At 45.0% G+C, this 25,314-nt stretch overlaps 1 protein-coding gene across 1 annotated transcript; it reads left to right on the top strand.

The window, feature by feature from the left end:
• Positions 1–6,143: 6,143 nt before the first annotated feature.
• TRMO (tRNA methyltransferase O) lies at positions 6,144–23,985 on the top strand. Its single transcript, XM_077250793.1, has 5 exons — positions 6,144–6,473; positions 10,113–10,287; positions 14,270–14,427; positions 15,415–15,975; positions 23,388–23,985. The coding sequence occupies exons 1-5, from the start codon at positions 6,401–6,403 to the stop codon at positions 23,603–23,605; spliced, it is 1,185 nt and encodes a 394-aa protein (XP_077106908.1). The 5' UTR covers positions 6,144–6,400; the 3' UTR covers positions 23,606–23,985.
• Positions 23,986–25,314: the final 1,329 nt, after the last annotated feature.

Here is a 25,314-nt window from a genome sequence, read left to right as displayed (position 1 = left end):
ACATCCAGATAATTCCGGTACCGGAAAAATTGGTACCGGAGTTATCCGTGTCTGTGTGCTCACGTGGCACATCAGTGTGGCACACATGCGGTACCCGTGTGCCGACTGAGGACCACACAGACCCTGCAGGAGACAGCGCTAGAGTTAAGTGCTGTCCCCTGCTTTTGGTGCTGAAGCCGGCATTCATTCCTTCTCCCCAGCAGCGTTCACTGTTGAGAAGGAATGAAAAATCAAGTTGTTTTTTTTGTGTTTAAAATAAAGTTCGTGGTCACCTCCCGCCTCCCACCCACCCGTGCACCCGCCCGCTTGCATTAAAATACTCACCCAGCTCCCGCGATGCTTCCTCTCAGCGCTGGCAGCTTGCCCTGTGTGAGCGGTCACGTGGTGCCGCTCATTACAGGGATGAATATGCGGCTCCACCTCCCATAGGGGTGCCAGGAGCAGCGCTGGGCACGAGGAGAGGTGTTTTTTTTTTTTAAATATATCACTGAGTGATAACTGGATTGTGAGGCTATTGGGGGGGCTGCATTACATTCTATGGGGGCTGTGCTGTGTTACATTCTATGGGGCTGTGCTGTATTACATTCTATGGGGGCTGTGCTGTATTACATTCTATGGGGGCTGGCTGTATTACATTCTATGGGGGCTGTGCTGTATTACATTCTATGGGGCTGTGCTGTATTACATTCTATGGGGCTGTGCTGTATTACATTCTATGGGGGCGGGCTGTATTACATTCTATGGGGGCTGTGCTGCATTACATTCTATGGGGGCTGTGCTGTATTACATTCTATGGGGGCTGGCTGTATTACATTCTATGGGGGCTGTGCTGCATTACATTCTATGGGGGCTGTGCTGCATTACATTCTATGGCTGGCTGGCTGCATTACATTACATTCTATGGGGGCTGCCTGCATTACATTCTATGGAGGGCTGGCTGCATTACATTATATGGGGGCTGGCTGCATTACATTCTATGGGGGAGGGCTGTATTACATTCTATGGGGTGCTGTATTATATTCTATGGAGGGGCTACATTATATTCTATGGGGGGCTTCATTATGCTCTATGAGGGGGCTACCATATATTATATATGCAGGGGCTGCATTATACTATATGAGGGGGCTGCATTATATTCTCTGGCGGATTACATTATACTCAGGGGGCTACAATATATTCTGTGGGGTGGCTGCATTATATTCTGGGGTGGCATCATTATACTATATGTGGGCTGCATTATACTGTATCGAGGACTATGGGGAATACATTATACTATATGAAGAACTATGGGGTGCATTATACTCTGGGAAGTGAATTGTACTACATGGATGACAATGGCGGGGCATTATACTATATGGAGCACTATGAGGATTGTATTATACTATTTGGAGGACTGAAGAGTGTATTATACTATATGGAGGAATTACAGTGTATTTTAATATATGGAGGACTATGAGGAGTGTATTATACTATATGGAGGACTGAGGTGCACATTATAATATATGGAGGACTATGGGGTGTATTATACTAAACAAGCAAAATGCTGCCTATTCATCGAGTGATTGGATTGTTTATGTGGGAACAGAAATCCTTGTTCTCAGCAGCACATCGCTGGTGTAAACGGTAGATGTGCTGCTGATAACATGATACTGTATGGGGACAGATTGATCTAATTGTGATTGTTCTGTTCCCTTCATTCTTTCTCAGTTGGTGTAAAGAGGCCGGGAAACAAGCGAACGACTTCAGTACTGTCGATCACACTCGTTTAGCGGCCTGAGATCAGCACATGTAAATACAGCAGAAATGCTTCGCAGGGAGATGAGGCAAGGATGATGACAGTTGTAGTTAGCACCCGGCGCCTGGGAATAGCGCTAACTCTACTGCTTTTCCCAGCCGCCAGAGCATTTATTTCTGGTATGTGTAGTGATTTTTAGGGTTGATGTCAGCTGCATAATGTCAGCTGCTATCAATCCCTGGTGTAAGTAATGGAGAGGTGTCTATCAGACACCTCCACTACTAGCCCAGACCTGGAGAGATCCAGCGACTCTGAAGAGCGGTGACGGTAGTAACAATACCGCTCTTCACAGTCGCCGAGCTCAGCGCAAGACCCAGATTATCTGAAGAGCGGTGACGTTACTGACTTCTTGTAACCTACAAGTGTACAAAGATATTATACAGTCACCATGTGACAAGTGGGCCTGCGTAACTTCAAACGCCAGGGCTGAATTTGAGTCCCAGTCCAGCCCTGACGACGTCGGAGGTATTAGAATTTGGGACTGAGCCCTCAAATCGGGACACTCCTTCCGAATCTGGGACAGTTGGGACCCTGAAATACAGGAGTTTTGCACACTATTACACCAGCCAGGGGCGTAACTACCGCGGTCGCAGGGGTCGCAATTGCGACGGGGCCCGCAGTGCTTAGGGGCCCACCCAGTCCAGCAGACTGGGCGGGCTCCTAAGAACTCTAAGCTACAAAATGGGCCGCCGGCCCTTTAAATAATTCTTCCTTACAGGCCCTGCTGCGCGTGCACTCGCGATCACGGGTGGGACTGCACTTGACCCGCAGCGCAGCAGAGCCCCTCCACCGCAGAGAGCCGCACACCACTACTATAGCTGCCACTGCTCTGTGCGCACAGGACCTGTGATGAGGTCACAGGAGGGGAGGAGTTGGAGTCACATGATCAAGGGCTTCCGTGTAGTGCAGGACAGTAGTGCAGTGATGTTTGTCATCATGCTGGAGGAGGGTAAGCTTTTGTGTGAGGTCAGGAGGGGTTTGGGTGGATGTAGCAGAGCAGTGTGTGTATGAGGTGTACAGAGCGGAGCCGTGTGTGTATGAGGTGTACGGAGCGGAGCCGGGTGTGTATGAGGTGTACGGAGCAGAGCTGGGTGTGCATGAGGTGTACGGAGCAGAGCTGGGTGTGTATGAGGTGTACGGAGCAGAGCTGGGTGTGCATGAGGTGTACGGAGCAGAGCTGGGTGTGTATGAGGTGTACGGAGCGGAGCCGGGTGTGTATGAGGTGTACGGAGCGGAGCCGGGTGTGCATGAGGTGTACGGAGCGGAGCCGGGTGTGCATGAGGTGTACGGAGCAGAGCTGGGTGTGCATGAGGTGTACGGAGCGGAGCCGGGTGTGTACGAGGTGTACGGAGCGGAGCCGGGTGTGTACGAGGTGTACGGAGCGGAGCCGTGTGTGTACGAGGTGTACGGAGCGGAGCCGTGTGTGTACGAGGTGTACGGAGCGGAGCCGTGTGTGTACGAGGTGTACGGAGCGGAGCCGTGTGTGTACGAGGTGTACGGAGCGGAGCCGTGTGTGTACGAGGTGTACGGAGCGGAGCCGTGTGTGTACGAGGTGTACGGAGCGGAGCCGTGTGTGTACGAGGTGTACGGAGCGGAGTCGGGGGTGTACGGAGCGGAGTCGGGTGTGTACGAGGTGTCGCATCTCTGCTTCAGGAAAATGGCCGCCGCGATCTCCATCTGGGCACGCGCGGCATCCTGCGGCCATTTTCCTGAAGCCGCGGCCAGCAGAGCGCCGCTTCTGCGCACGCGCGGCCAAAGGAAGATGGCCGCCCCACCGATCACCAATGAAATGTCGCACATCACGCTATTTTCACTCCCCTGTGCAGTGGATTCGGGACCTTGGGCATGCGCACACCACTACGCCACCAACGGAAAACTAAGCAAGATCTGGGGGAAGACACCACGCCCATCTGACCAGACCAGCCTGATTGACAGGCGAAAACGACTACTTTGGTAACGTATTTCGGCAGCATAGGTGGGGAATCGGGGTCCACAAAATACACTATTGCAATGCACAGCTCAGGCCCTATTTAACAGTATTTTTATCTCATACGGAAAAAACGGGGTGACAGGTTCCCTTTAAGAGAAAGCCAAAATAACCCCGGGACAGAAGGCGAGAGCAGGGGGGAGGTGCGGGACAGAGCCGCTTTAGGCTAGTTTCACACTAGCGTTAACTGCAATACGTCGCAAATGCGTCGTTTTGCCGAAAATACGCATCCAGCAAAAGTTCTTGCTGGATACGTTTTTTCGTCATAGACTAACATTAGCGACGCATTTGCGACGCATTGCCAAACGTCGCGTCCGTTTTGCGACGCTTGGGCGTGTGGTAGCGGACCGTCGGGAGAAAAAAACCTTACATGTAACGTTTTTTGCTCCCGACGGTCCACTTTTTCCGACCGCGCATGCGCGGCCGGAACTCCGCCCCCACCTCCCCGCACCTCACAATAGGGCAGCGGATGCGTGGGAAAAATGCATCCGCTGCCCCCGTTGTGCGGCGGAGACCACACTAGCGTCGGGAACGTCGGCCCGACGCACAGCGACGGGTTGTTCCCGACGCTAGTGTGAAACTAGCCTTAGTCGCTAGTGTGAAACTAGCCTTAGTCAGGAGAAGCTGAGGAGCTGCAGCCGGTTTACATCAGCCACCCCTGTACCAGAGAGGAGATTGTGAGTTGTGTATATGAGCTGGTATCTCTGGTGTGTGTGTGTGTGTGTGTGTGTGTGTGTGTGTGTGTGTGTGTGGTATCTGTAGTGTGTGTGTGATAACTGTAGTATGTGTGTGATATCTGTAGTATGATGTGTGTGTGTGTGATATCTGTAGTGTGTGTATGTGTGTGTGTGTGATATCTGTAGTGTGTGTATGTGTGTGTGTGTGTGATATCTGTAGTGTGTGTGTGTTATCTGTAGTGTGTGTGTGTGTGATATCTGTAGTATGATGTGTGTGTGTGTGATATCTGTAGTGTGTGTGTGTGATAACTGTAGTATGTGTGTGATATCTGTAATATGATGTGTGTGTGATATCTGTAGTGTGTGTAATAACTGATGTGTGTGTGTGTGTGTGTGTGATATCTGTAGTATGATGTGTGTGTGTGTGATATCTGTAGTGTGTGTGTGATATCTGTAGTATGTGTGTGTGAGGCAGCGGCGTAACTACTACGGTCGCAGCTGCAAGCGGCTCTGGCAGGTCAGGGGGCCGTGAGTCCCCTTGAGCCTGTCTCCCTTATGCTTGTGTCCCCATGTGCCAGTCTCCCTTGCCCATTAGTCCCTGTGTGTCCCCATGTGCCTGTCTCCCTTGTCCCCTTATGCTTGTGTCCCTTGTCCCCGTGTGCCAGTCTCCCTTGCCCATTAGTCCCTGTGTGTCCCCTTGAGCCTGTCTCCCTTATGCTTGTGTCCCCGTGTGCCAGTCTCCCTTGCCCATTAGTCCCTGTGTGTCCCCATGTGCCTGTCTCCTATGTCCCCTTGTGCTTGTGTCAGTCTCCTTTGTCCCCTTGTGCTTGTGTCAGTCTCCTTTGCCCACTAGTCCCTGTGTGTCAGTCTCCCTTTCCCACTTGTCCCTGTGTGTCCCCTTGTGCTTGTATCCCTTGTCCCCTTGTGTCAGTCTCTTGCTCACTAGTCCCTATGTGTCCCCTTGTGCCTGTCTCCCTTGTGCTTGTCCCTTGTCCCCGTGTGTCAGTCTCCATTGCCCACTAGTCCCCTTGTATCAGTCTCCCTTGCCCACTATTCCCCGTGTGTCAGTCTCCCTTGCCCACTAGTCCGTGTCCCCGTGTGCCAGTCTCTCTTGTCCACTAGTCCCCGTGTGCCCTTTGTGTCAGTCTCCCTTGCCCACTTGTGTCAGTCTCCCTTGCCCACTAGACCCCTTGTATCCTTCTCCCCTGCCTCCTAGCCCCCATGTGTCCCCTAGTGCCTGTCTTCCTTGCCCCCTTGTTCCCTCTCCTCTGCCCCCTCGTCACCATTTGCTCGTGTCTTTGTCACTGCCCCTGTATGGAGGGGCTGCATTATACTATGAGGGGGGCTGCATTGTATTCTATGGGGCTTACATTGAATTTTATGGCGGGGGGGGCCCCATTTGGAAGTTCGCACCGGGGCCCATAACTTTGTAGTTACGCCACTGACACCAGCTATCAGGCAAGTAAAAGTTCTATGTAAATGAAACGGTGCCACATAGTAGAATTCCTAGCCCAAGGAACTAGGTGGCCACAGTGAACACTGAGAATAAGTGTAAAAAAGCATGTATGGGTAAATACATACTCAGTGCATGGCGTGGTATAGTTCCTTGCATAGCTTAAAGTGCAACGATGCAAACAGTAAGCATTTGCCATGCTATAAGAGCATAGTGCTAATTTCTGGACGCTGCCCACACAGCACACCTTTATGCGGACGTGTGTGTGTGAGTGCAGGCTGCCATGGCCACAGCTGCAGAAAGCAGCGAGCAGGAGAAATGAACGTCAGCAGTCGGTGACTCACTGCAGGGCGGGACGGCTGACGCGTCACGTGACTCTGCTGGGAGCACACGCTGGGCTCTGAGTTACCGCTGCGCGACGTAACCCTGCACGGACGCCATACCGAAGCACTTCCAACTTGAAGCACCGTAACGGCAGCGCCGGAAATATGGATGCTACAAAATGTGCGAAAACTGTGCACGGGAATTGTACACAGTCCGGGATTTCGTCACTCGAGACAGGTAACCAATCAGGTGGACACTTCCATAGCACGTGATTGACGTCCAGCCGCAGCCATCTTTAGTGTGGGCGAGCAGTTATGTAGAAGCGCTGTCTGCCAGTAATGAAGCCCCATACTGACCTAATATTCCTACACTGTTCTTGTTTCCACACTCAAGTGCGTTTGGTTGTGCTGATGACTATAATCTCCATTATTTCTACCTGTGAGGAATCCTGCCCAGATACTGAGGCACTGACACAACTCTCATACAACTTGTATACATGTGACGCTCACTTGTGTCTGAACAGAAGGCAACAACAACTTTAACCCCTTTAGGACTGGACAATTAATTTATTTTAGTTTTGCGCTTTAGTTTTTTCCTCCCCCTTCCTCCAAGAGACATAACTTTTTATTTGTGAGGGCTTGTTTTACTTTTTTTTTAGTTTTGAATGATATTCATTTTACCATGAAAAAAAGCTGTAAAAAACCTCAAAATGTTCTAAAATGGTGAAAAACATGCAATTCTGCCATTCTTTTTTGGGTTTTGTTGTTATAGCGTTCATTGTTCGGGCAACATTATCCGTGAACACAATTGTGTGGCGAGCTGACGTTTTCAGACACCATTTCGGGGTTCGTAATAATGGTTTGAATTTTTGAAGGACGACGGTGTGACTGAAAAAATACAATTTTGCCACTATGAGTTTTGTACACTTTATGGAGTTGTTTTTCGTATGGGTTAATTTAATTTTACGGATGCAGTGATACCATACATGTTTATTTTTTTTATTTTATGCCCTTGTTTTTAGGGTGCGTGTCCATGGTCCGGATTGCCGGCGCTTTGGATGGAGCGGAAAACCCGCTCCACCCAAAGCGCCGCCCCCTTCTGTTCGCGCGGTAATTCCGGATGTGTTTATTGCACACATCCCCAATCACCGCAACCTATACATAGGGCCCTGTTATTTACTTATTTATTTACGCTCCATCGCCGCAAGGCAAACAGACATGCTGCATTCTAAAAAAGACGCACCACATGTCGGAAACACAGGGCCGCCGGATGCGTGTTCGCACGCATAGTGGAGATGGGATTTCATAAAATCCCCTCCACTATGCTGTAACATCAGGATGCTGCGGGTTGAACGCTGTGGCTGTACGCAGCATTCAATCCGCAGCTAATCCGGATGTAATCCGGCCTGTAGACACATACCGTTAAAGGGGAAAAAAGAGGGCTGATTAGAATTTTTTTTTTTTCCATATTTATAAAATCTGGGGAGAACGGAGCAGGAGATAGAAATGATTGTTATATGAATCAAGGGGGAGAGGAGCTCCGGGATACCAAGGAATGTTGTGGAAAGTGACACATCACAACCATGCCGAGCACAGGCTCTCATGTACAATTCTCATGGGATGGGTAAGGGTATGTTCTTACGCTCAGTAAACGCTACGGATTGGACGCTGCGTACATCTGCAGCGTCCAACCCGCAGCACCCAGATGTTACAGCGTAGTGGATAGGATTTCAATTACCTGCGGAGACGCACATGCGATGCGTCTTTCCAGACCGCAGCATGTCAATTTATGTAGCGGAGACGCTCCATCTCCGCTGTGTAAATTACCCATTTACTATCATTAGATGCGGTAAAACCCCATTATCTTTCTAGTCACATGCGTATTAAGTGCGGGAACACAACTTGTGTACTCATGTCTCATGCATATCCGTCTGTGCGGGTGATCCGCGGGAATCGGTTCAGCACCCTCTATGCTGTAACATCTGGCTGCTGCGGGTTGGACACTGCAGATGTACGCAGCGTCCAACCCGCATTATTTACTGACCGTGTGCACCTACCCCAATATATCTGCAAAAAGGAAATCACTTTTTTTGTTCTTCCCAGAAGCCAACTTTCAATTAGCTTAATTTAAAGTGACAAAAAAATGTATGTGGAAAAAACTCATAAAAAACACAGGTGACCTCAGATGCAAATTTGGTGCAGATTTCACCTGCGTCAAATCCTGAGAAACTACTGAGCCATTCCTGATCATGTGCACATACCCTAAGGCATTGGCAGCAAAGCACAACCCAGGTGCGGATTACATGTGTTTTTGGTGCGTTTTCAACAAACTAAAAACCCATGTGCATTTTTTACCTGCGGATGTTCCGCTTTTGAGACCCAAAAGTCTATAGAGAAATTCCACTCAGAAAACTTAGTGTATACGCAAGAGAGATTGATATGCTGCAGATTGGAAATCCGCACCACAGGTCAGTTTACTCAACGTAAAATAGCAGCACAGTGGTCACGAGATTTCTATAAATCCCATCTACTTTGCTGGAAATGTAAGATGCTGCATTTTTGACCAGCAAAAATACACATTGTCAAAATTGTACCAAAAGCTCATCATAATTCTGCATATTGTGCATTGAAAAACATAATATCTCACTGTAAATTAGCCTTACTTACTAGTGATGGGCAAACCTGTGGATGTTCGGGTCTGGCAGATTTGGTTGAACATCTAAAAAAAAGTTCAGTTCGAGTCCGGAATGGTGTCAGGACCCCATTCAGATGAATGGGTTGGCCCAAACATCAGTTGTTTGACACAATGTTATCTGCATGACAGCACGGCAAATACAGGCTCTGACCGGCTGTAAAATCTTTAGCACTGGTCAGAGATCTGCGGTTCCCAATCTGTGAGATGACAGCATGAGCCAGCAGCCAGGTGGTAAAAAGGCTACTGCTGGTTACAGACATCGGCTGATGAGAGTGTACTACTCTCATCAACGTATGCCTGCTGTCGCTGATAACAGCGAGAGCAGGCATCGCTAATGGGAGTATTCATCAGCCGGCACCTGTGCTATAAAAATAAAAAATGACGTGTGGCTTCTCTTATTTTTGATAACCAGTGTAGGCAAAACCGACAGCTGCAGGCTGCAACCGTCAGCTGTCAGCTTTATCATGGCTGGTTATCAAGAATAGAGGGGTCCCATGACGTTTTTTTAAAATTATTTAAATAAATAATTAAAAAAACTGCATCCCCCCCATTTTTGACAGCCAGCCAAGCGAAAGCAGACAGCTGGGGGTTGGTATTCTCAGATTGGTAAGGGGCCATGGATATTGGCCCTCTCAGCCTAAAAATAGCAGCTCGTAGACTCCCCAGATAAGGCTCATGGAACAGATGCGCCAATTCTGGCGCTTTCCTCACCTCTTCCCACTTCCCCTGGTGCAAGGGCAAGTGGGGAAATATTTGTGGGGTTGATGTCAGTTTTTTGGCTGCTGACATCAAGCTCAGAGTTTAGTCTATAAGAAATCCCCATTACTAACCGCATAGGTAGATTGGACAATAAAACATGAATTGGAGTCATATGTTCAGCATCATACAGTGATGTTACATGGGGCTGAAAGGTGGCGGCCATAGGTTATATTGGTACTGAAAGGTGGCGACCATAGGTTATCTTGGTACATTTATGGTAATTCCCATAGATTAGCCATGTCTGTTTGAGATGGGAATACTACCCCTTTAAATAAATCACTAGCCTGACCTGTAATCATTCTATAATGGTTGTTTCCATACTTTTTTTGTTTCTTCCTTGACTTCTTGAATTTCTACCTTGACCAGCAACAACCTGATTTCTAGTTTGAAGAAACTACTCATCTTTTTGTTTCATTTTAACAGGAAATGTGTTAACCCAACCGATTGGATACATTGAATCCTGCTTTACTGGGAAAAATGGGACTCCGAGGCAGCCGTCCATTTGCAGTTTATCTCGTGGCTCCTTAAGAATTAGCAAAAAAGTTTTCAATAACCCCCAGCATTCACTTATAGGTCTGCAACAGTTTTCACATGTATGGTGAGTTATTACTGGAATGCCGAAGCTCTTTTCTTGGCATTTATCCGATCCTGGCACCTGGCAGATCTCTATAGATAGTACGGCAACCCTCAATTATGAGCATAGCTCCCTACACAGCCAATTTATCGGCCAATATGCACTCTTTATAGTGTGTAATAAGTAAAATATTAAAAGTTTTTGCTTCTGGCTGTAGTACTCTTTTATGCATGTCAGAGTTTATCAACTCCAACATTGAGCACTTCCAACATTGAACCCAATCTGCTATGGGAACACAAATAATGTAAAATCACCTATATATGGTATCCTATGCTGATCTGTAAAACATTTATCTCCTATCCATAGGATATGTGATGAATTATGATTACTGGGGGTCTAACCACTAGGACCCCCACAATCACTACAACTGAGGTCCTGAGCTCTTGTTGTGTGAATATATTGGCGGTAACACAAGTGCCCTATCGCACCAGTCAATGTCCGTGGGACTAATGGAATTAGCAGAATTCTGTATTTGTTTATCTCTGTCATTCTCATTGACATTGAATTGATCTGTAGTATGTGTGCGTGATCACTGCTCCATTGACATTAATGCAAAATAGGGCTCAGGACTCCTGTTATAGTGGATAATATGACCCCTAGTGGTCATACTTTTACATATTCTGCCTTCACCTCTGTTACTTATAAAAAAAAAAAAAGATCTCAGTAGGAGAAACAAAATAACATTCTTGTAGTTATGATACCTTTTAATGGCTAACAAAAATAAAATAAGTGATGTTACAAAGCAAACTTTCAAGATTTTTTTAGGTCTCTTCATTAGGCATTGTATAACAGTATCTGAAGAAACAAAAATGTATACAGGAAAAGAGCAGATGCACAATAAATGGACATTTAAAAACAAGCTGAGCTCAGAGAGTGACTCCTTCATTAGCTTAGGTGGTGTAAAAGTTTTATTCTCCCAATATCCACGTATGATTCCTCAAGATTTTGTAGCAAGTCATAAATCCTTGTGACAGATTTAGTCGTGTGTGAAGGGTATCAAAAGCTGTCATATATATTTTTTTCACTGACCCTTTGGTGTTTTTGTGATTTGAAGTGTAGCAAAAATCATGATCTCCTATGAATGCCGTCCACAAGCGATCCGGCTTCCAGCCAGCATGTGTCAAATGCTGCTGTCAGTGATTGACAGCAGAACTTAACTGGTTAACAGCCGCAGCTGTTAGAGGCACATGACAACTGATTAGATCAGCTATCATGTATAGGGAAAGATGCGGGCTCAGCGTGGAATCCCGCATCAAAGGCAGAGACAGAACCTTGGGCGTACCTAAACGTCCAAGGACATGACGGGGTTAAAATACAGTTGTGATGAATGAGCGCCGGGGGGGATCCAGATATCCCACCAATGTCACCAATCTGTGACAGAGCTTACTCAGACACCGCTCTCTGGCGCCCCCCTTACTCTCAGGTCAGTCAGGGAACTGCACCTAGAATAAGTAGTCGTCAAGAGAGGCTGTCCTGTTACGTACTGGTTATCTGGGCGCTCTGCAGTGAGGGTGGTATATCTCACCAGTACCAGGCCGGGAATATATATATAAACTCTCCAGTCCGTCATTGTCAGGATCCCCCAATAACACCAGAACGGTATGCTGCCACCAGTTCCTCGTTAGATATAAGCCTGGTCCGTTAAGAAACCAACATCAGGTAGCATATAAGTACTAGCCGGACTCACAGACGTGGGAAATCAGGAGTAAAAGAGCAGCTCAAAATTGATTGATATATTAATTGCCGAAAGGCACACTAGATAATACAAATGTATACAGAGTAATATACAGATACTACAGCCAGAAGTACATATAAAGGAAGGGTACAGGTATCGGATTACAGATAGCTGTATGTGTCAAGTTACCGGTCCTTGTAGCATGTGGATCCAGGGAAGCATTCGGTACCACAGGTACTTTCTGGTCCATCTCCACACGTGATGTGACGCGGCTTCCGTGGCAAAACAATAACACTGGCTAAATGTATGTAGCTAATTTTTAACCCCTAGCTCGCCCTCTCCCATATTTGCCAGTGCCCCTTTGGGCCAAACTGAAATCTTCCCTGACCTCCTAGCTGAAATGATGCCCAATATCTAAGATGGGTCATAACTTCCTAGTGGGAGGTCCAAACGGGATGACTGACTTCTCAACGGGTTTGCTGGGGCTTGACCGATATGGAGAATCCAAACTTGGGTTGGCTAAGTGGTTCTGGAGAGCCAGTCTTGAAAGCTCAGTATCTGGGACAACTAGAGAACGATGAGACACAGGTGTGTGTGCGGAGGGCTCCCAGGATTCTGGTGGTATATTGGACTTAACCCTGAGATGCACGGTACTTTTATAATTCATCTCTATGTGTCTGCCTCTCCATCTAGGGTTTCCAGTATTAGCTTGCAGCCCTGCACAAAAGACAGCAGGGGTTCCCAGCTGCAATGTCCCCTTGCCGGGATAACCCATCAGCGTTACCGTGGTCACACCCACTTTTGTGGCGAATGGTGAAGAGGTATTGCTGGAATGCAAATCTCAATGTCTTGGTCCGTCTCCATGGTGAATTGGTGCCCGTATAATTAGGGCTGCAGACGCTGCAGGGCCCATACAATTGCCAGGCATTCCTTTTCCATTGTGGAGTAGGCTACCTCCCTCGGCAATTGCTTCCTGCTCAGGTACAAGACGGAATGTTCCTGACTCGTCGAGTTAACCTGACTGAGCACGGCACCGAGGCCAAAATCACTGGCTTCTTTTTGTACTACAAATGGCCATTCAAAGTCAGCAGCTTGTAGTACTGGGAAGCTAGGGAGTGGTCTTGAGCGCCTGGAAATCTGTCTCGCAGTCGACTGGACAGTCAACTGCAATGGGCAGCTTCTTCTTGGTGAAGCTTGTCAGGGGCTTTGACAGGGTACTATAGTGTGGAATGAACCCCCTATAGTACCAGGCATTCCCCAAGAAGGACTTCTTGGTCCTGGGGGTGGGGCAGCATGCAGTGGCATCCACTTTCCCAGGCTCTGGCTTGAGAACCCCCCACCTACCAGGTGACCCAGGTAGAGGACCTCGCTCATGCCCAGCTGGCACTTTTCCAGCTTGATTGTCAAACCTGCCTGTCGGATCTGCCTGAGTACCTGCACCAAATGCTCTAGGTGACCCTCCCAGTTGGGACTGAAGATAGTAATATCATCCATGTACACGGCCATGTACCTTTCAAGTTCCTTGAGCAGTGTGTTGACCATCCGCTAAAAAGTGGCAGGGGCATTCTTCATGCCAAACGGCATCACGGTGGACTTGTACAGTCCAAAAGGGGTAATAAAGGCAGAGCATTCCCATGCCTCGCGGGTCAGAGGAATCTGCTAATATCCCCGGCTCAGATCCATGATGGTCAGGTACTTAGCCCCGGCCAACTGGTCAAGCAGGTCATCGATGCGTGGTATGAGGAACGCATCAGTGACTGTCACAGCGTTGAGCTCTCGGCATTCCATGCAGAACCTGGTTGTTTCAGTTCTTTTTTGGGGACGAGTACTACGGGCAAAGTCCACGCGCTGCTGGATGCATTGATCGCCCCCAGCTTCAGCATTTCGTCAAACTCCTGGCGCATGTGCTGCTGCACCTCACGAGGTACCCGATATGCTGAAATCTGGATCGGGAGGGTGGTTACAGTTCAGGGAGCAGAGGGAGAGCTCTGGATAATATATTGGGCCTGAAATTAATCAAGATGGTGTCTCCCTCGTCCCTCAGAACAATAAAATATCTATTGAATATTCTTTGCGTTTAAATATTTAATGTTGCTAGGTTAGGAGTAGATTCCCAGTTATGGGAAAATGAACGTCTTCTTTTTCTTGTTAGAGCAGCGATTTCTATAGCTATAGAATAGATTTAGAGATTGATTTCTATAACTATAAAAAAAACTTGTGCATACTTTTTGGTTTCTTACAATTACTTATTATATTTTTTAAATCTCTTAGGATTTTGTTCATTTTTCATAAGAATGGGCATTTAAGTTGTAAGGCAAAAGTCCAGCCTCCGAGACTTAATGGAGCAAAGACTGGTGTATTCTCTACAAGAAGTCCTCATCGGCCAAATGCCATTGGCCTTACACTGGCTAAACTGGACAAGGTAGAAGGTAATACTAATCTACTTTACAATTTTTATTCTTTGAACATTTAAAGGGGACATTTCACTGTGTCAAAATTGGCCAGTTTTTGCTCATAATTTATTCCTGCTGTCCCCTTGAATATCCCTCTCCCCTTTTTTGCCATACAATTCCAGAGGCCTTTTTATTTGTTGCAATTTTTTTTGGTCTTTACCAAGGAGGCATGTTTCACAGATTCTTAGGGGACAAGTCTCTATACTGCGTGTGAGCTGTGCTTCATTGTTAAGGATCATAAAAATGAGCGCTAAATAAAATTTGACAGATCTTTGGAATTGGATGATGGATTTAAAGGGAATCTATCAGTAGATGTTTGCTATGGAATCAGAGCTGCTTGATGTAGTGGCAGAGATCTTGATTCCTGCAGTATGTCACTTACTAGCAGTTTTGCTAGAATCCCTGTTTTCTCTGCTGTAGATGTCGCAGTGGTCAGAATGCAGAGCTGTATGTAACCCCGCACGCACCACTGATTATCAGCCTTCTGTGTACGCTGTATATTGTCAGCAAGCTGCCAATCAGTGGCGGAGGCGGGATTACACAGATTAGCTGGACTGCCTGGCACAAGACACCTAGTCCAGCAGTGATAATCTCCTGGTCATAAAACAATGATTGTATTGAAACTACACCAAGATGCTGAGCAAATAAGACATCACTGGAATGAGGCTCTCTGCTGCTCCATTATATTGCTCTCAGATTGCATAAAAACTGCTGACATATTTCATTTAAAAAGAAGCATAAAAATAAATACTCGGGTAGTAGAGGGAATAAAATAAAGAGTAAAGACTGGTCACTTTTAATCTAGTGACAGGTCCCCTTTAAGGTAAAATAGTGGCAGGATTTCAGATTTTATGACATGAATAATAAATATATTTATGCAGAATGTCTACATCCAATTTCTTCAGTTGTCAGGTTTTCAATTCTTTATTTTTTATAATTATTTCAATTACCTTTATTTCACAGGTGATACTATCCATTTATCTGGAATCGATATGATACAAGGAACACCAGTTATAGACATTAAGCCTTACATTGCGGAGTACGATTCACCGCAATTTACAGTTTCTCCAACAGAGTATCTACAAGAAGATGATGGAGATGATTCCAGTGCAGTGTTACAGACAAATGGTTCTGAGCAACAGCAAGAAACAAGTGTTCCGGCTGACAACAGATCTTTATTGGGCCTGGATGATACACCTGCAGATAAATATGCTGTATCTGGCATACCACAGGAAATAATCGAAGAAGTAGCCATAAAGACTGCTAATGAACCATTTCTTGCTGGTAGCTCTCAGCAGGCGATTTCACCCAAACAGCTTGTAGAGAACATCAAGACATTGGACCCAAGTGAAGACTTACCTTATGATGGAAGTGCAAGTTTAAGCAACGCCAAAGACAAACCCAGCACCTGTGACAGTTTTGTCCCAAAATGGGTAACAGACTCCCCTGTGCCCAATTTAACAGTTCGATTTACCCCTCATTCAGAAAGAGAGTTGCGACGGTTCAAATCACCATGTGAATTGGGTATGATGCAAATACTTTAGTTTTCTCTGGTTTTGTGTCACTATATTTTTAAGTTTTAATGTACTCGTTATTGTTCTCATGACAGCTGAAAAAAAACCCTGTAAAATTGGTGTGTAGGACTCAGCTAGAGATGTTCATTCTTCATATACAGCCTCTTTCCTGTAGCAATACGGCCTCATCTGTCCCAACATCTGTGCTACATAATGCCATGGGCTGGAGAAGGCGCCCATAAACTGTGCAGCACTGTGCCCCAAAACCGTATAGAGGTACATATTCCCCTGTCCACATTATCTTCTACAGTATTTGATACCCTACTGTATTACCACAGGAAAGTAGTAGAACAAGCTTATCAATCATGTAATGGAGTCTTATACAACATTAATTTTTACATGTAATTAAAGGCCCACTTATAAGGCTACTTTCACACTAGCGTCGGTACGGGTCCGTCGCTATGCGTCGGGCCGACGTACCGACGCACGTTGTGAAATTTATGCACAACGCGGGCAGCGGATGCAGTTTTTCAACGCATCCGCTGCCCAGTCTAAAGTCCGGGGATGAGGGGGCGGAGTTTCAGCCGCGCATGCGCGGTAGAAAATGGTGGACGCGACGGACAAAAAAACATTCACTCGAACGTTTTTTTTTCGTGCCGAAGGTCCGCCAAAACACGACGGATCCGTTGCACGACGGACGCGACGTGTGGCCATCCGTCGCTAATACAAGTCTATGGGGAAAAAAAAGCATCCTGCAGGCACATTTGCAGGATCCGTTTTTTTCCCAAAACGACGGATTGCTAAAAACGCAAGTGTGAAAGTAGCCTAAGTGTACCTCTAATTTATATATGTGATATACAATTCTCAATATTGAAATTCCAAAAAGGAAAAATTGTGAAATTATGGCAATCACGGGATCGATAGGCATGTTTATGATGTGGTAATGATGAATGGAAGCAACATTTTCAAAACATCTCAATTTATGCAGTGTCAAGTATAAGCACCACATGCAGAAATACTCGCACTTACAAGCCTTGGCCTGTTATCAATGAGGTTATTCATGTTTGTCTGAGGAATGTTCTCACATGGCAAATGCAGTTGGGCACACAATTCATCAAGATCCCCTGCTGGCAGCTCCCTTTGCAATTGTTGACCAATGACATGTGAGATGAGAGATGAAAGCTGAAGCACTGTGAGTGGACTGCAGTTTCAAATATTTTTGTAATGAGACAAAGTTCACCTCTGCTGTACTTTGCTGTGAGATCAGAACAAAGCTTTGTGTGATTATGAGAGCAAAGTGTCAGTCGTTATACGTCTCACTCTGGTAATGCCACTTTTCATTGAAAATAAGCTCTGTAAACAAATTATCATGCAGACCTGTGTCCAGCCCATAGATCTTAACAGCTCATTTACCTTTTAAGAAAAATGTGGAACGAATCGCAGATGTCAAGATATAATTTTATTCAGCTTCCTATGACCTACTTGCCCATTTAGACAGATTAGGAGGGTTAATCATACCCCACTAATTACTGAAATGAGTGGTCCACACCACTCTGTGCTCTTTAACCCCTTTCTGACCTCGGACGGGATAGTACGTTCGAGGTCAGATCCCCCACTTTGATGCAGGGCTCCGGCGGTGAGCCCGCATCAAAGCCGGGACATGTCAGCTGTTTTGAACAGCTGACGTGCCCGCAATAGCGGCGGGTGAAATCGCGATTCGCCCGCCGCTATTAGCTAGTTAAATGCCGCTGGCAAATGCAGACAGCGTCATTTAACCGGCGCTTCCGGCCGGGCGGCCGGAAATGAGCGCATCGCCGACCCCCGTCACATGATCGGGGGTCAGCGATGCGTCAGAACGGTAACCATAGAGGTCCTTGAGACCTCTATGGTTACCGATCCCCGGCAGCTGTGAGCGCCACCCTGTGGTCGGCGCTCATAGCACACCTGCATTTCTGCTACATAGCAGCGAACATCAGATCGCTGCTATGTAGCAGAGGCGATCGTGTTGTGCCAGCTTCTAGCCTCCCATGGAGGCTATTGAAGCATGGCAAAAGTAAAAAAAAAAAAGTAAAAAAAATGTGAAAAAAATATAAAAGTTTAAATCACCCCCCTTTCGCCCCATTCAAAATAAATCAATGAAAAAATAATCAAACCTACACATATTTGGTATCGCCGCGTTCAGAATCGCCCGATCTATCAATAAAAAAAAAAGCATTAACCTGATCGCTAAACGGCGTAACTAGAAAATAATTCGAAACGCCAGAATTACGTTTTTTTGGTCGCTGCGACATTGCATTAAAATGCAATAACGGGCGATCAAAAGAACGTATCTGCACAGAAATGATATCATTAAAAACGCCAGCTCGGCACGCAAAAGATAAGCCCTCAACCGACCCCAGATCATGAAAATTGGAAACGCTACGAGTATCGGAAAATGGCGCATTTTTTTTATTTTTTTTAGCAAAGTTTGGAATTTTTTTTCCCCACTTAGATAAAAAATAACCTAGTCATGTAAGGTGTCTATGAACTCATAATGACCTGGAGAATCATAATGGCAGGTCAGTTTTAGCATTTAGTGAACCTAGCAAAAAAGCCAAACAAAAAACAAGTGTGGGACTGCAATTTTTTTGCAATTTCACCGCAACTGAAAACCAATGATGTCGTTCAAAAGTACAACTCATCCCGCGAAAAATAAGCCCTCACATGGCCTTATTGACGGAAAAATAAAAAAGTTATGGCTCCGGGAAGGAGGGGAGGGAAAAACGAACACGGAAAAATGGAAAATCCCAAGGTCATGAAGGGGTTAAGGTCAGTCAGATCGTTTATGCCTATGAAACGATCTACAAAAAGTTGTGTATAATGTAAAAAATGCAATGATTTGGAAATATCTTAGACATATTTTATGCAAAACAGAACATAGAGCACATATCAGAAGTTTAAAGTTAGACATTTTCCCATTTCTTTTGGGAAAAAAATAAAATTTACAAGTTGATGGCAGCGACACATCTCAAAGTTGAGACACGGCCTGTTTAACAATGTGCATCATCTCCTTTTTCGTGACATTGTAGTTCATGATAGTGGTAAAATGTATTCAGTATGATTTGTGTATATTTTGGAAAATATCAGAAAATTGGCGACAATTTAGAAATTTTAAAACTATAAATTTTTATGCTCTTAAATCAGAGAGTCATGTCACACAAAATAGGTAATAAATATCATTTCCCACATGTCTACTTTACATCAGAACAATTTTGGAAACATTTTTTTTTGTTAGGAAGTTAGAAGGGTTAAAAGTTGACCAGGGGCCTATATGACGGAAAATACCCAAAAGTGACACCATTCTAAAAACTGCACCCCTCAAGGTGCGCAAAACTACATTCAAGACGTTTATTAACCCTTCAGGTGCCTCAAAAGAATTAATGGAATGTGGAAGGAAACAAAATATTTTTATTTTCACAAGGTTAACAGGAAATATTGCACAACAATTTTTGGGGTCCTTTCCTCCTGAGTACGCAGATACACCATATGTGGGAGAAAACCACTGTTTGGGTGTACTGCAAGGCTCAGAAAGGAAGGAGCACCATTTGACTTTGTGAACGCAAAATTGTCTGGAATGGAGAGTGGACCCATGTCACCTTTGGAGAGCCCCTGATGTGCCTAAACAGAGAAATCCCCCACAAGTGACCCCATTTTGGAAACAAGTTCCTTAAGAGGTCTAATCTAGAGGTGTGGTGAGCACTTTTAACCCCCAGATTCTTCACAGAAAATTATAACATTAAGACGTGAAAATAAAAAAAATCTATAAGACGACCCCCGACTTTTGGGACAATTTTTAGGGGTTAAAAAGTCGTCTTATACGCCGGAAAATACGGTAAATGCTCAGCGTAGATCACCACATAATTCTGATCCCAAACCTTATGTAAAGTGTTCCCAATAAAAGCTTCAGATCAATCCACAAAAAAAGCAAGTCCTCACTCAGGTCTGTCATTTGTTAACGGAAATATAGGGGGCTTCCATGTTACTGGTAGCACAATGGCTCTGGAAAAGCGAAATGGCTCCTCACACCTCAAAACAAATTCAGCAAATCCTGCACTCCCAAATCCAAATGTCCCCTCCCTTCTGAGCCCCACAATGTACCTAAACCACATATAGCATCCACATGTTTAGCATTTCATAAGCGATGACAGTCCTCCTAACTTACAGTGCATGCCTCCAGAAGCATGGGATGGGCACAACGTACTGGTGACTACAACATACTGGTTACTACAGCGTACTGGTCACTATAGCGTACCTGTCACAACAGCATGCTAGTGACTACAACGGCAGTTTGCAATTTTCACTCGGCAACATTCATTGCCCTCTTGCTGCTTGTTTCTGGAAAACATCATTGGAGTCCAAATCGTCACTACACCTTCCCCAAGGGGTATAGTTTCCAAAATGGGGTCACTAGAGAGGGGATTCTGCTATTCTATACAGCAAATTTGGAACTCTGTATATGGAGTCCACAAACTATTCTAGGAAAATCTGCGCTCTAGGAGGCAAATAGCGCTCCATCTCTCCCGAATCTCTCCGTATGGCTAAGTAGTACTGAACAGCCTCATATGGAGTATTGCCACTTTTAGTAGAAATTGTGGGACAAATTATCGTGCCAGTTTTACCCACTTGTGTGAAAATGTAAAATCTGGGGCTAAAACAAAATATTGATGGTAAAAATTTAGTTATTTTTTCTTCACTGTCCATTGGTATAAAATTCTGTGACACACACGTGGTATCAACATGATCACTGCACCCCTAGATGAATTGGTTGATAAGTTTAGTTTGTAAAATGGGGTCACTTATTAGGGGTTCTGCTGTTCTGGCAACTCAGGGGCTCTCAAAGTGGGTCATGGCTCCCTCAAATCATAACAGTAAAATCTGCCCTATAGAATGGCGCTCCTTCCCTTCTGAGCTTTGCACTGTGCCTTAAAAATATTTCCTGATTACATGTAGGGAATTGGCAGGTTGAGGAAAAAATGGACCTTAGTTTGTTAAAAACAAATTCCTATTAGCCCTTAGAAAAATTGAAAACCTGAGACTAAAACAACATTTTAGTGGTAAAAATGTAATTTATTCTTTCTTCATCGCTCAGTATAAAATTCTGTGAGGCACATACGGTGACAATATGATCACTGCACCCCTAGATGAATTCATTGGGGAGTGTAATTTGTAAAATGAGTTCACATATAGGGGGTATCTGTTGTTCTGGCACCTCAGGGGCTCTGCCACTGTGACATGGCATCCTCAAACCATTCCAGCAAAATCTGAACTTCAATATGCCCTCTCTTCCCTTCTGAGCTTTGCACTGTGCCTCAAAATTAGTATTCCCCTACATATGGGGTATTGAGGTAGTCAGGAGAAATTGCATAACAAATTGTATGGTTCAGTTTCTCCTGTTACCCTTGTGAAAATACAAAAAATTTGGGCTAAAATAACATTTTTGTGGGGAAAATGGGATTTTTTTTTTGGTTTAATTTTCACTGCTCAATGTCATAAACATTTATGAAGCACCTGCGGGTTCAGTGTGCTCACCCCACATCTAGATCAGTTCCCTGAAGGGTCTAGTTTCCAAAATGGTGTCACTTGTGGCTAACAGTAAAAATCTCCCTCACTCCCACATCAGGGGTTCTCCAAATGGGACATGGCGTCCACTAATGATTCCAGAAAATTTTGCATTCAAAAAGTCAAATGACACTCCTTTCCTTCCGAGCCCTGCCATGCGCCCAAACAGTAGTTTTCTATCTCATATGGGGTATCGGCGTACTCAGGAGAAATTGTACAACAAATTGAATGGTGCAATTTTTCCTCTTACCCTTATGAAAATGTAAAATTTGAGGCTAAAAAACATATTTGTGGGGAAAATGTGATTTTGATTTATATTTTTTCACAGCTCAACCGTATAAACTTCTGTGACTCACCTGAGGGTTCAATGTGTACACTACACATCTAGATCAGTTCCCTGACGGGCCTAGTTTCCAAAATGGGGTCACTTGTGGGAAATTTTTACTGTTTAGGCACATCAGGGACTCTCCAAATGCGACATGGCGTGCACTGCTGATTCAAGGAAATTTTTCATTCAAAAAGTCAAATGATGCTCCATCCCTTCCGAGCTCTGCCGTGTGCCCAAACAGTGGCTTTCTCCCTCATAAGGGGTATCAGTATGCTCAGGAGAAATTGAACAACAAATTTTGGTGTCAATGTTTTCTGTTTCTCTTGTGGAAATAAAAACATTCGTGTCTAAAGTAAATTTTTTGTGAAAAAAAAGTTAAATGTTAATTTTTTTTCCACATTCCAAAAATTCCTGTGAACCACCTGAAGGGTTAATAAACTTTTTGAATGTGGTTTTGTGTGGTGCAGTTTTTAGAAAATACCCAAAAGTGACACCATTTTATCATATAGACCCCTCAAAGTAACTTCAAATGTGATGTGGTCCCTAAAAAAAAAATGGTTTTGTGAATTTTGTTGGAAAAAGGAGAAATCACTTGTCAACTTTTAACCCTTATAACTTCCTAACAAAAAAAAGTTTTGTTTAAAAAATTGTACTGATGTAAAGTAGACATGTGGGAAATGTTATTTATTAACTATTAACTAACTTTAACCACTTTCTGACATCGGGCGTAATAGTACGCCAATGTCGGACTCCCTTCCTTTGACGTGGTCTCCTGCGTTGAGCCAACATTTTTCCCAGGACATGTCAGCTATTTTGAACAGCTGACATATGCCCACAATAGCTGTGGGTGGAATCGTGGGTGGATCTCTATGGTTGTCAGTGCCGGCTTGCTTTGAGCGCCATCCAGTGGTCAGCGCTCATATCAAGTAATTAAATCTGCTATAGGCCGGGGTCACACTAGACCGTAATACGGACGAGTGCTATGCGATAAAAAATCGCATAGCACTCGGCCCAATGTTAATCTATGGTGCAGCTCCCATCATCCGATATTTTCTCCGCCGTATTCAGGATCCGAGTAAAATCGCAGCATGCTGCGATTGTCAGCGTATCTCGGCTGAGACTCGCCAATGCAAGTCTATGGATGCGAGAAAAAATCGGATTACACACGGACCATGCGTGTGCATTGCGAGAAGCTGATCCATGAGGGTGCCAGTTGTTGAACCTGATTGATCTGATATTAATAATCTTTCCATGGGATAGGTAATCAATATTTCAGTCCTGGACAACCCCTTTAAGCTTGTGTCCCTACTGAGATGTACATCTGTAAACTGCCATCCAAAGTACATAACCCATTCTAAAACCGCAATATTGATTTACAGGAATAGAAAATGTAGAATTTCTCATAATGATTAAAGCGCATCCATCTTCCTGACATGAGCGAATACAGATACATCTGCATCATCACATTGACTGACTCTGATTTTGTCTTTTCTTAGGAGAACCATCATTTCGCTTTTTTAAGTCTTTTGAGGAGGCAAAATATGCAATAGCTGAAGTCCTGTCTGCTGACCCTAGATCAGTCTACAGAAGAAACCATTGTCTGGATCGTCTCTTTTACTTCAATCTTGATACCATTCACGTCACCGTCTGGTTTGGAGATGGATTTGCAGAGGTGCTTCAAATACAACCTGTTTCAGAGCAGTCAAAGCCTTGAAAAGTTGCCATAGAACTTAATTTTTCTGTTTTGTTCTGTTGCTGTTTTTCACTTTCAGGACAGGTTCTTCTGAAAGCTCTATTTTCTTAAGTGGTGCGAGAGTACCAACTCAGTACTGTACACTGTATATAGAAGTGTGTCCTGTCTTCAGGACTTGTTGAAACCCAGGGGTTTTAAAAGTACTGTTTTATTTTTTCTAATAGGCAAATGGCTATTCTATGTTTGCTATGGAAGCTTGGCAGCAGCAATCATGTTAGCAAAATGCACAAGTCTATTGTGAGTATGTAACGTATGTGGCGCAAGTGACTCACCATATTTTAAGTAACAAGTTTTTATGCATATTTATACTATGTTTGAAATAAAACTTTTTATGATTGTAATTTGTTTACTTGTCCCTATGTTCAAATAGTTACAAAAATATTGTTGACATTTTTTGGATATTATTAAAATAATGCAAAAAAAAAAAGAATATATGCAGGTGTGCAACGGGAATTTTGAAGTGTTTTGTGATGTACTATACATCAGAGCTGTCATGACTCTATTGTCGATTGTCCTGGGACCAGGGGCTCCTCCCCTGTCACTATCGCTCGAGGCACCCTAGATGGCCCTGTTCCCCAGATTACTTCTGATGGTGAAGACTCCAGGGCCACGTACCTTGCCTTAGCGCCTGAATCCACCATCAGTCTTTACCCTTCCCCCACCCAGGGAAGAAGGGAGTAGTAGTGTACCATAATACACCAACTAGACTGACAAGGTAAAACAAACAGGGGTAATGGAAAATATCAATCATACAAATATACTCACACATACAACAGAGGTGTACATCGGGGAGTGGAGGATGGAGTAAAACCAAAGTAGGAGAAGAAGGGGAATAACTCACACCCAAAACCTAGCAACAGTCACACATATATCCACCAAACGTCTTCTCAACTACCAACCACAAACCAACACCCTCCAGCCATGCAGAAAAAGCTAGCTAGCAGATTATATAGGAGATGGGAGTGGCTAATAGTGAACAGCTGAGCCTTAAAAGGAAGGTTCCACCAGTTTTCTTTTTATTTTTTTGTGAAATTAAGCTTAACCCCTTAATCCCATATGACGTACTATCCCGTCGAGGTGACCTGGGACTTAATTCCCAGTGACGGGATAGTACGTCATATGCGATCGGCCGCGCTCATGTGGGGAGCGCGGCCGGGTGTCAGCTGACTATCGCAGCTGACATCCGGCACTATGTGCCAGGAGCGGTCACGGACCGCCCCTGGCACATTAACCCCTGGCACATCATGTTTGATCGCAGTGTTCCGGCAGCATAGGGAAGCATCGTGCAGGGAGTGGGCTCCCTGCGGGCTTCCCTGAGACCATCAGAACAACGCGATGTGATCGCCTTGCTCCGAGGGTCTCCTACCTTCTTCTCCCTGCAGGCCCCGGATCCAAAATGGCCACGGGGCTGCATCCGAGTCCTGCAGGGAAGTGGCTTATCAGCGTCTGCTCAGAGCAAGCGCTGGTAAGCCTGCAGCCCTGCCTGTCAGATCGCTGATCTGACACAGTTCTGTGCAAAGTGTCAGATCAGCGATCTGACCCTATAATATGATGCCCCCCCTGGGGCAATGTTGTAAAGTAAAAAGAAAATATTCACATGTGTAAAAAAATAAATAAATACATTCCTAAATAAAGAAAAAAAAAATATATATATATATATTGTTCCCATA

The sequence above is a fragment of the Ranitomeya variabilis genome, chromosome 1, assembly GCF_051348905.1.
Source record: "Ranitomeya variabilis isolate aRanVar5 chromosome 1, aRanVar5.hap1, whole genome shotgun sequence".
NCBI classification, from domain to species: Eukaryota; Metazoa; Chordata; class Amphibia; order Anura; family Dendrobatidae; genus Ranitomeya; species Ranitomeya variabilis.
Note: the sequence above shows the minus strand (reverse complement) of the source record. Positions and strands in the feature narration are given on the sequence as shown.